The sequence below is a fragment of the Anoplophora glabripennis genome, unplaced genomic scaffold (genome assembly GCF_000390285.2).
Source record: "Anoplophora glabripennis isolate ALB-LARVAE unplaced genomic scaffold, Agla_2.0 scaffold375, whole genome shotgun sequence".
Classification (NCBI taxonomy): domain Eukaryota; kingdom Metazoa; phylum Arthropoda; class Insecta; order Coleoptera; family Cerambycidae; genus Anoplophora; species Anoplophora glabripennis.
The window spans coordinates 353,619-366,640 of record NW_019416498.1 but is presented as its reverse complement, the minus strand read 5'-3'; the positions used below and the strand labels follow the sequence as shown (position 1 = coordinate 366,640).

Here is a 13,022-nt window from a genome sequence, read left to right as displayed (position 1 = left end):
AAAACTTGCATGGCTTTACGTTTAAAGTTTCCTATTACACAATTTTTTTTAAAATACTGTACCTAGCAACATAAAATGATTATTTTGAATATGATCCACCCATCGCAGATCTATGTAACTGCTATGCATTGTAGCTTAAGACTCACTGATTATACGTGGTTAGTGTATCTCGAGAAATAGCCACAAAAAAACCACCCTTTATTTTTTCAATTATTTTTTTCTCACTGTTTATATAGTTGAAAAACTATTAAAAAAATATGCAATATAATTCTTATCAGTAGCCTTCATATGCCGTTGGATTTATTCAAATATCTATCATAGTTTTATAGAAAAATGATTTTGAAGTTAAGGGTTGCAACCCCATTTTTTTTAAAATGAGCAAAGATAGAGCTCTGATAATTGGTCAAAAGTTATTTCTATCAACAAGCAATACACTGAAGACACCATTGTTATTAAAAAACACGCCAGTGCAGATTTCACGTGGAAACCCGGTGAGACCCTTTTTCACTGAAAATTAGAAATTTGTATTGTTTAAGAAAAACATTTAATATCAAACATTTTATTTTATATGAACATAGGTCAGATTCGTTTTTGTTTAGAAATGAGCCTGATATCCCATTGGAATACCCATATACAAAGACAACATCTGCATACTCTTCAGTTGTAAATAAATGCATTTTTTATTTAGCACCTTGAGGGTTGCTTTCGGTGTGTAGCAAAATGAAACTCTTTGTCAACGATAAAATAAAAGTATTTTTTATTGAAAACAAAGTTAGTGAAAAAGAAGTGTTGTCGGGGCGAGCGTTCGCTGGAGAGTTTTGGTATGGAGTTGCTCACATGTATATGTATTTGGTCCTGGCGTCAATCTGCCGTTGACCTTTTCTGGAACCCTGGTGCGTCCCGCGTCTGTTCTTTATCCTTGCAACTGTTAGACCGGTCCGGGCGGAGTCAGGCTGGCGCTCTTGAAACTTAAAATGGTTCACTTGCGGACATGTGTACACACAACTTTAACGCTTAGTATCAAATGAATAAACAAAATGACATAATTAACAATTACTGTTATAGCAACCATCATTTTTACTTATCGGACTACTTTGATTGAATTATGAACTTATATTTTTTTAAATAATTCGAAAATCTCAAACTTCTTGGAAGGTCAATGGTCAAAAGTCAATGGTCTACCGTTAAGTGATCTAGAGCCAACGGACAACGACGTAGAGCCAAAAGTCAACGACCTAGACTCAAAGTTTATGACATAGAGACAAATGTTAGTGGCCTACAGCTAAAAAAAGGTTCAAAAGTCAACGGGCTCATCGGTCATTAACCTTAGACACCCAGTTACTGACCTTTGACCTTTCGCACGTTAACCTTTGATCTTTGCCGACAGAAACTTAGCCTTTTAAATATGTTTCAGTTTTCGAGGAGTCTCGAGTTTTTCAAGATTTTGGAGGCATATCGTTAAATGATGAAGTTTTTCGTTTTTAAAAATTTTCGTTATTTTTAATGTCATTTTGACATGCGTTGCTTTTTTTATATATTTGTAGGTAATATATTTTAATGTTACTTGGAGGTATGATTAGATTCTAAAGCCGTTTTAATCTATTTTAATATCTTCTCTCGTTTGCATGTATTTTGTATATTTTATAACTATTGTGGTGTTTCTTTAAAGGATTCTAAAGCTTACGGATAAACCCCAATGTATTTTGAAGGTGCTTGGTGTATTTGACGTTACAGTCCTTCCGAAGTCAGTTGAACATGTATAAAAACGTCTAGCAATAAAATTTAATGAGTTTCATAGGCCTCCCTAAAAAAGTTGTCTGCTAAAGGTAAACAATTATAATAATTTGTATATAATGTGTAGAAAATTTCCATTATATGATCATTTGACAAACAATATATTTTAATTATTTATGTCCTCAAACAATTTTATTATATTGATGGTAAATTTCGTTTTGTTCCGTTCCAAAATGCCATGTTGTGATAATATTGGTAAACAAAATATCCCTCTTATTTCTCCTTTTCCAGTTGTAATAGAAGGTGCCTATAATAAATTAAAATTACCTGAATCACATCAGCACTGCACTACTAAGCCATTTATTGACAACCGAATTTATGGCCAGGTGGCCCAGTGCGGCTGTGTTTGTGCCACGTTTGCTCGCCCGCCCATTCTTCAACTGGGCGACTGGACCTGTATATGGGTATGGCTAAATAAATGTGGGAACAAGTTTTTTAAATATTTCAGTGCCGAGTTGCTGCGTCAGCGACCGAACCTGGCACATACTGTCAACCTCTTGGTTCTTCAATTGAGATCGGAAAGACTACATTGTTACGTTTTTAAAGTTTTAGAGAATTTTGTTTCATTCTGAAGTTGTATTCACATATTTTGATCAATCGTAAAACTGATTTGAAGAATTTTATTTTATTCTGAAGCGGTATTATATTTTTTAAGGGATATTTCTAATTAATTAGGAAGTTTTCAAGATATTTCGATGTTTTTGTGGTATTTCCACGTATTTCGAAGGATTACGATGAGGTTTGGAAATTATTTCCAGATTTTTAGATGTATTTAGAAATAATTTGTAGTTTTCCGATGTTTCTTTTTAATTTTTCGAGATTTTTAGACGTTTTTCGAAATATTTCATAACACTTTATAACCATTGAATTATTTTTGGAAGTTTTGCAAAATTTTCTAAAATGTTTGTAAATTATGTATTTGCTAATTGTTCAAATTGTTCACTAATATATAGTAGGTATTATTCACGTGAAATATGAACACTGCACTTATCGACGCTATTAGGCTGTAATTTTAAACAATGATCTTCTAATTTCCCTGAACGTAAGCGATATGTTAGGTATAGAACCCATTAATAATTAATGGAAATTTTATTGGGCCATATTGCAACATCGATTTCCATTAGGCAGTCTGTAGTTTCTTCAACTAAATTATGCATTGAAATTTGCAAACATCGACTGGAAGAATGGGAGACCCCTCATAATGATGGGTATTCCAATCAATACAAAACCGATCTCCATTAGTTTGGGAGACTGGAAATGATAGTTGGGCCGAGCCTGGCGCCCAGCTGATAGACAAGATTACAACGCAACAATAGATACATTTATCCTGCCCCAATTAACCATTGGTGCGATATAACCAGTATATACACAATTCTAGTGGCGCTCATCATGCCAGATGATCGGTCTTAGGAGTTGGAACTCCGGTTATTATAACTGCGAATCGCTGATATTTAAGCTGTTACGCGGATTAATAGAACCACTCCAGAAACTAGTTGCAGGAGCAGAATGCTGTTCAAAGATTAATTGCTATGAAAACCTCCAAGTACGTAGTCGAGTATAATGCTAAAGGTTGAAATACAAACATCAGACTCCAGCTCATTGATATTTGAGTTTATAATGTACGTGCTGGCCTTTTGAGTTCTGCGGTAAAAGGAAATTGAAATTTTCTTAGCGAAAATTCTACTGCCCACGTAACGGAAATGTTGTACCTAACTGTGATAATAAGGGATGATTGATGGACAAAACGACACCCTTCCGGTGGGGTGAAACTGACAAACCATTAATTAAAAATAAACCGGACTTTTATATTGCTGTTTGAGGTGACAAGTCATTTAATCAGTGATTAAGAAAATATTAGCTTGTACAGACAGACCAATGATCTTATTTGAAACAGTAATGTTATTTCTTTCACGTACGCTATTAAACTTTTATTAGAGCAATGGTTTGTAAAGTAATGTAACTTTTTTGTAATGTTTTATCTATAAGTAAAAATACATTGCCTCTGTTGATTTTACTCTGTTATGGGTTATGTTCTTTTTATTTTTATAGTAAATATTCGCAAATTGTTCATTTTTTACTTCTAAATGCGGATATCCATTTGTGTCAAATGCCCCGTAACGTAACACCGAACATGTTACGTTACAGCTAGTGGACACGGAAAATTGTTGCATGGTACGTGTAACAAATTTGATACGCGTAACTAATCCGGGACGAACCATCACTTGTCGGTTTTTAGTCGTAGCGTCAAAGGAATGCAACAGTACTTTCTGCCACATGTTGAGACGGAGATACCCTTTTAGCCGTAACGTTGCCTGTTGCACATGTGGTTTTGTCTTATTTTTTGTTTCGTCAGTCTTTTGTATATGGTCTGGGGTCAGTCTGTTTTCTGCAGTGACTAGGAAGAGTGTGTTTTTCTGTGTTTGTGCCATGAAGTGGAGTAAAGAAAAGATTTCCGGAGATTTCCGTTTCTTATCTTCAAAATTGTATGAGGAAAAAAAATATATGACGCTGCTGCTAACTGCAATTGCAGTGGCGAATCTATTATTGCTGTCAGGTTCATACTGCGAGTTTATGTTCCTGTGTCGTGTCGTAACCTTATTTTGTTACGTTACGGAATGAATGATACTACCAAAACCACACATACTTTCGCAGCGAACCGTGTCACCTTTTGCAACAGGCCGTAACATGTTCGTTGTTACGTTACGGAGCATTGCCACAAGTGGATACCCGCCTTAATAAAGTTAAAAACATTTCAACGAAAAACAAAAGTATTTTTCATAAGTGTAATACTAAATTTAATGTATTAAGTTCAACAGCTCACATTAATCAATTTCAAAAACAATTTTATTTAATTAGATAAATGTAACCCCTTCAATCACTTCACTGAGGTTTCGGGATCTTTAATTGATGACGATCACATGGCTTGTAATCATTTATGAAAGTTCAAGTAGTTTTGGAAGCCTCTGTAAAAAATGTTTTCTTTCTCCAAGAAGTTTATGATTAATGTGCGCGATAAACTTTTCCAAAAATAACCTCCAAGCGTTTTTGAAACTTCTAATTAAAAAGATAATAATCCGGCACCGTTAGGGTTGTGATATTCGTAAATGCCATGAATATCATTTAAATAATGTAACAAAAATAGTCGCTTATCCAGTTGTCAGGCGCCGCTTGAGTGAACTGCAATATTTAGTCGTCCTCATTTCAAATTCATGAAGTGTTTCGTGTACCTTATTAAGATATTTGGCAATGATAATACCCTTACCCGGATACACCTTCCCGGAGTCAAGATTGCATTACCGGAACGCTCACACAGTATGGTAAGCAAAGTTTAAATTCGGTTTTAAGCATACATGAGGAGCAAATCGATTTTACGCCGTATATGAGGGCAATTTGTGAATATTAAAGTATATAAGTTTATAGTAGTTTCTGTACTGAGAGTAGCTATATTTTTAGAGAAAAAATTTCGTTGAGAAAGAAGGGATCAACTTATGATACAATGTTCATCTCTAACCCCTATTGTGGTCATTCTAAAACGTTATTTATCGGTAATGTGCTGATCTTACTTACATTTTCTGCAAAAAAATGGTAGAGCTGAGAGGTCTGCCATAATTGATTTATAGTTAACGATAAATTCAATTTGTTGAGGTAATGTGAGAGTAAATGAAGCAGCTAGAAATTGCAACACAAAACCGCAATAAAAACGTAGTCTTATAGATAATAAAGAGAAAATTCTCTACAGGTTAGACAAAGATTTCGTGAATGACGCGAAGACAAACGTATCATGTGAACAAAGAAGCGGTAAATTTGACTTGTTTCGACAAAGTTAGAAATGCATAACTAGACACAAATTTTTAAAAAGTGTAAGGGCAAGTGTATCATCCATTAATACCAGAATTCAGTTGGTAATCATTCCCATCATTGACTACCGAAAGGTACATCACCGAAATCCTTGAACCACACGTCCCGCTCATACGTACAAGCAGGAGGAATCGTTTCATTCTCATGCAGGCTAATACTCATCTTCATACCGCAAAACGTACGGAAATTTTTTTTCACGGCAACATCGTGGTAACTCTCAACCACCCATGAGTCCCGACTTGAACCCCATTGGGCATGTTTAGGACATGGTGATCAGGAACAGAGGCGGTAATACCCGATATTAAATTGTGATCTGCAACATCAAATCAAACAATTTTTTTACGTTTATGAAGCTTGTGGATATGTTAAAAAAAATAATTTTTGAAAACAATTTTTTTTTCATTTTTTTTTTTTAGAACTATGAACGTTTTTTGATGAAGAAAATATAGATTATTGCTAAAAAACAATTTTAAATTAAAAAATGAATAAAAAGTGAAAAATTAGTTGACTTTCAGCAAAAACGACAAATTTAAACATTCTGGGCACTAAGAAAAAAAAATCGCAGCATTTTGAAATTATCAGGGTTTCTTTAGAACACTTTGAGGTTGAAAAGTTACAGCCAATATTCTTAGTTTATTCATTATTTGCAAAAATTTTTTTATCAAAAACTCATAATTACGACTTGTAGAGAATACTTTGCAGTTTTCAAAACCCTGCTTGGATTTTCTGTACGACCATTATTTGCTGAGTAATTGATTGTCAAAGTTAAAAATTTTTTTGCTTTGATGATGATAACTCAGTGACAATTCATCGTATAAGGCTCCGCAACTACTCAAATTAAAGAGAATTAAATTATCTAAAAGAGCTTTATGGTGAAATCATCAAAAAAAAAAAAATTATAGGCCTTTTTAAAGAAAAGCAAATATTTGCATTTTTTTTTCGTTGATTTTCTTATGATTCTTTACTTAAAAACTGCCGATTTCTATGTCTAGTGTATAAACCTAACATAAACCTTACACTTTACTTGGTATATTTTTGTTGTTTCCCTTTAGAGATTAGTTGATTTCATTGATTTTTTTTTTTTGAACAAATATGTAGAAAGAAGGCTCAACCGAACCTAACCTCCGTTATATAACACATAATCTATAATTTTTTATTGAAAGTCAGATTATAGCTGATTAAGTTCTCTTTATCATTTTAATAATTTATTTATATTACAGTTAGACCAGACCAATTTACCCACATCCGCTACTTCACATTAAAATTATGATGAAGCTTTTGTGTATTTATTTTTCTAATATGTTTCATACATTTTTATACAAATTACATACTGTTTTTTTCTAAATAATCACCGATATAAACCTGGTAGCTAGCAATGAAAATAAGGTAAATAGGTACTTACTAAGAGACTTTTTTCCAAAACAGTATTTTGCCAAAAACAAATTGTATTCATGTGTTTTAAAAAGATATTTATATAAAGTTACGTTAAGTTAGGTTAATTTAATTTTTGAAATACACAAAATGGTAAATTTAACCTGATCCAGCGTAACTTTACAAACATATATGCATGCCTACATAAATTTAGAAAAGGTCAAGTTAATATATATTTTTTGTATAATATGTAAAACAAATTTAGGTAAGGTTAAATTGAGTTTTTTATATAATAGTACATAGAAAACCTTATACCCTAAAACTAGAAATCTTGATTTAACTTCGAATATATCAAAAATCTGCAGATGTTCTTAACACTCCGTGTTAACATAAAATTTTTGAGTTGAAATAAATAAATAAAATAAAAACAATATATTTCCCATATCTTAAATATCTCCGATTTTTATTTGAAGTAATTCGTCGCATCGATGCACCCCAGATATAGTAAAAATCATTGCCACCTACAATAATTATAGTATTTTTCGTTTACAAAAATATTTTGTTTATAATTATCTTTGTACTTAAATACGTATCAATAGTGGCCTCCATTAGAAATTACACTCCATTTGCTTTGCTGATTCAATAATTTCTGGCGGAGTTGATGTGAATTCTTCCAACTCAAATAATAAATATTTATTTTTATAGATTTAAATAGGAACATCAATAAGGCGATTACTGTGTACCTAAGTTATTTAATTAATAATGCTCGTCTCATGGCAACCACAGACGACCTGATGAAATTATTATTATTCAAGAAATAAGTATATTACAATTTTAATCACTAAAACCGCTGTATCTTTTCCATTGCGTCACAAGCAATATTCATTTGAACTAAGACGAGAAATCCTAATCAAATTAGTCACAGTTTTCATATAATTGAAATGTCATCTTGACAATTCCCAAATCTGGATATCTCCCAAATTTTAATACTGGTATTACTGGTTACAAAAATATGCCAAAAAATCGATATTTCAACACTAAGAAAATATAAACAAGTTAGTATGGAGACCCGATCAAAACAATTGTCAAATTTTTTGTCTGAGTGCCAGTTCTGTTTTGTTTTAACTGCGGTAGGCAAAATACAGTCTAAAACTAATACCTAACAAACGTCCACAATTTTATTTCACTCTAATACATATAAAATATTGGAACGATTGTCCGTAATATATTGAGACTATGAAGACATTGTATCTCTTTTTGGCGTGTTTAGCAAATAATGAATTGACATTCGCAACGACTATATTTGATATTAGCTCACACTCGTGACATAATGGCAATTTTAAAACGGTTCTAGTGTAAATAAATTTGTTTGATATTATGATAAAAATTAAAATTGATCCGCGAAAAAATAATGTGTTTCACTAGGCAGTAAAGTACAAGATTTAATACAAGATTTGGCTGCTTTAATAGACTCGGCTGCGCCTCGTCTATTAAATACCAGCCGAGGCGTAAAATCTTGTACTTTATTGCCTACTTAACCCATTTGATCCCACCGTCCTTTATAAAGGCCGCTGAATGTAGAGCGCGATAAAATCAAGATCAACNCAACTCAAATAATAAATATTTATTTTTATAGATTTAAATAGGAACATCAATAAGGCGATTACTGTGTACCTAAGTTATTTAATTAATAATGCTCGTCTCATGGCAACCACAGACGACCTGATGAAATTATTATTATTCAAGAAATAAGTATATTACAATTTTAATCACTAAAACCGCTATATCTTTTCCATTGCGTCCCAAGCAATATTCATTTGAACTAAGACGAGAAATCCTAATCAAATTAGTCACAGTTTTCATATAATTGAAATGTCATCTTGATAATTCCCAAATCTGGATATCTCCCAAATTTTAATACTGGTATTACTGGTTACAAAAATATACCAAAAAATCGATATTTCAACACTCAGAAAATATAAACAACAGTTAGTATGGAGACCCGATCAAAACAATTGTCAAATTTTTTGTCTGAGTGTCAGTTCTGTTTTGTTTTAACTGCGGTAGTCAAAATACAGTCTAAAACTAATACCCAACAAACGTCCACAATTTTTATTTCACTCTAATACATATAAAATATTGGAACGATTGTCCGTAATATATTGAGACTATGAAGACATTGTATCTCTTTTTGGTGTGTTTAACAAATAATGAATTGACATTCGCCACGACTATCTTTGATATTAGCTCACACTCGTGACATAATGGCAATCTTAAAACGGTTCTAGTGTAAATAAATTTGTTTGATATTATGATTAAAATTAAAATTGATCCGCGAAAAAATAATGTGTTTAACTAGGCAGTAAAGTACAAGATTTAATACAAGATTTGGCTGCTTTAATAGACTCGGTTGCGCCTCGTCTATTAAATACCAGCCGCGGCGTAAAATCTTGTACTTTATTGCCTACTTAACCCATTTGATCCCACCGTCCTTTATAAAGGCCGCTGAATGTAGAGCGCGATAAAATCAAGATCGCTATTGGTATAGTTTCAATGATTATTAGTGCAACCGCAAACAGGATAAAAGTGATTTGTTTACGTTCTTGCGGCACGTGTCGAATATTTTTGGTACTCTTGCAAAGTGCGAATCGACAATGGATAATTGGAGGTATGTAAATATTGTTTTTTCAATAAGTAATAGTGTTTTTGTAACTTACATCACGAAGCTAAATGTACAAATAGTTATTGAGTATAAAATACTAGTCCGTTTTTATTTATTTTCATGGGCACGTGGTCATAAAAAAGAGGTGTTCTTTTAAAAGGACAGTAGGAAAATCCACTACTGTTCGGTGTAAATGCTAATAAGTATATATTCTTGTTTCTAGTTATTGGAAAAAGCCGTTAACCCTAGCCGAATTAGGCGAAGAATTAGAAAACATCGGTGAATCGGAGATTCCAAATGATATTATAATTTTTCCTCCGGAGAACGCCAATGATCCCGTTACTGATGAGGATTCAGGTGATGAAGATCAGGTTGTAATGGAAAATCTACCTGGATCTCAATTGAGGGTAGAGGTAGAAATCAAAATCCCTGAGGAAAAAGTAGGGACGTCTGTAATATCCGAAGATTCGGATTCTGAGGACGATAGGCCCTTGTCACACTTCGTTTTGCGCAAGCCTAAAATAATGAAAAAGTTCTCGTACAAGACTCAAGATTTGCAGCCCGATTTTCCACCTTGGATTCCAGTTCAGACAGTACGAAACCAGCAATCTCCAGCCACCATTTTCAAGATGTTTTTTGACGATGACGTCATTGATTTGATTCTTCATTATAGCAATAATTACGCACACCAAAAAAATCTACATGATGATATATCAAAGAACGAAATGTATTGTTATATTGGTATATTGCTTCTCAGTGGATATTGCATTGTTTCTCGAAGAAATATGTACTGGCAAAATTTAGAGGATACTAACAATAAAATGGTGTGTGCTGCTATGTCTCGTGACCGATTTCATTATATAATGCAAAATATTCACTGTAATGATAATGGTCGATTAGACAAAGATGATAGGTACTCAAAAATGAAACCACTTTTTGACATTTTGAATAAAAAGTTCTTCGAACATGCGCCTGCAGAGGAAAACCACAGTGTGGATGAAGCCATGGTGTCATACTTTGGTCGCCATGGCTGCAAGCAGTTCATTCGTGGAAAACCCATTCGTTGGGGCTACAAGCTATGGGTGGGAGCTACAAGACTTGGTTACATCAATTATTTTGACCCTTACCAAGGCTCATCCTCAAAGTTACCGGAGCAGTATAAATATATGGGATTAGGTTCCGCCGTGATCCTGAAATATGCTGACGTTTTACAGAAGATGCCATATCACTCATTTCATCTATTTTTTGATAATTATTTCACCTGTCCCTTCTAAAAGAACTTACACTGCGAAAAATCAAAGGTACTGGAACAATTAGAGAGAATCGGATCCCACAGTGTCCTCTAAAATCATCACATGAACTAAAGAAGGTCGAAAGAGGTGCCTTTGATTATTCCTTAGCTGACGATAACATGGTGATCTGTAAATGGAACGACAATAGCGTCGTAACTTTGGCTTCAAATGCGTCATCAGTATTCCCACTAAATAGGGTCAAAAGATTTTCACAATCTCAGAAAAAACATATTCAAGTCGACCAACCGTTTTTGATAAAATTATATAACGAAAATATGGGCGGCGTAGATAGATAGAAGTGACCAGAATATTAATATTAGTCAGTATAGAACAATGATACGTGGAAAAAAAAATGGTATTTTCCATTACTAACCCACTGCATCGATATGGCAGTCCAAAATTCTTGGCAATTACAAAAGTGCAATGGGGGGAAGATGGATCAGCTCGCTTTTAGACGATCAATTGCCATTGAGTTACTGGAAACGTATAAAAGGACTATAAAGAGGGGACCATCGAAGGCACCAAAAACACAGCACGAATATTCTCGTTTTGATGGACTCAATCATCTCATACTCTATCAAGATCAGCAACGGAGATGTGCGTCCTGCTATAAGAAAGCAAATTTTATCTGCAATAAGTGTAATGTAGCCCTTCACCCTAAGGATTGTTTTTTCATGTACCATACCATGTAAAATTTGACTAATAAAATGTTTAAAAAATATTGCTTGCTCGGTATCCTATGATCCTACCGTCCTTTTAAAGGGACACCTCGTTGTGACCAATTAAAAGCTTCCATATTTTTTTACAATTTTTTCTAGCTCCAATAATCTATTTTTAACAAACTTTACATAAAAACAGTAATTTTTGAGGAAAAAAACAGTTTCAGGATTAAATGGGTTAAACAAATAACTATTTTAAAAACTGTCACTTCTGACGCGATCGCAAAAAAGTATTTACAAAAACACTTCTACCCTTTGTACGCTAATAAAACCTGACCCCGTACCAATTCGGGCATGTATAATTCAGTAGAACCAGAGTAGGCTTGCCGTCCCCTAAATCGAAAATCATCGGGCGGCGTACGACCCGCTCGCGTCCCAACTGGATTAGCTGAAATAAAAGTATGCAAATGAGGTCGGGTAACTAACCTTCCACAACCAGGAAGAACCCCTTGGGATTCTTGAGCAGGATGGAGAGCGCGGAGCGTGTCATGTCGGCCAAAGAGGGATCCCCCGTTGGTCCAGGGTCACGGTCCGCCTCGAAGTCCATGTGCGAGTAGGAAAACAACCCTGTCGGCAAATATTTGGCATTAGATTAACAGCGGTGAATTGGGTGAATCGATGCCGCTTATGTAGGCAGTAGTTCGGGTCCGGGGGTCGGTCTAGTTTCATGCAAAGTTATGTCCCAGCTCGATAGTTCATGTACGAGAGGCGTTAGAGAGTTAGATTTGTTATTTTGCTGTACTAAAACATTCGGATAAGTATAAAAATGGGTTGAATGGGTGTAAATATCTAAATTAAGATGGTTTTTCGGATGCTATGCCGTGGCCCACGTGTTAACTTTAGCAAGAAATTTTTGACCTGCCTTTGTTGTTATTGGGCTAGGCTCTGCGGGGGGCGGACTCGCTACTAGAATCCCTAGGCCTGCTCTGATATTCATTTCGGTTCTTATTGGGTCTAAAGTCGCTCCTCAGTCGCGGCGAAACATATGGAAAAAATATTAAAAACACAAAGAAGAAAGTAATGCACTCAAAATATATACGGGGTGTCCCAGACCACCCGTCCACCCCTTCTAAAATCCAAAGTACATGGTTATATAAAAAATGGTTCACATGAAAGTTACTGGTCTCCAGCGCACATATTGTCATGACCTTGAAGGTCATTTTCAAGGTCATGTCAAGGTCAACATAGTTTTTTTTAATGGAAACCTTTATTTTCAACTCCGGATTCGGAAAGAGCGGACAATTCTACGTTTAGATGATGCATCATGTGTGGGGTCCATTTAACTCGCAAGGTCAAGTGAAAGTCAATTTTTTTACTGAATATTCC

General features: G+C 34.3%; 1 protein-coding gene across 2 annotated transcripts in view; it reads right to left on the bottom strand.

Annotated features, from left to right (window-relative positions):
- The window catches only part of LOC108909108 (alkaline phosphatase-like), a 316,537-nt gene that overhangs the window by 28,805 nt on the left and 274,710 nt on the right, over nt 1–13,022 (bottom strand). For both annotated transcript variants that reach the window (XM_018713342.2, XM_023454755.1), the window contains one exon: nt 12,123–12,263. In XM_018713342.2, the coding sequence (XP_018568858.1) occupies nt 12,123–12,263 (141 nt within the window). The remainder of the gene's footprint in view (nt 1–12,122; nt 12,264–13,022) is intronic.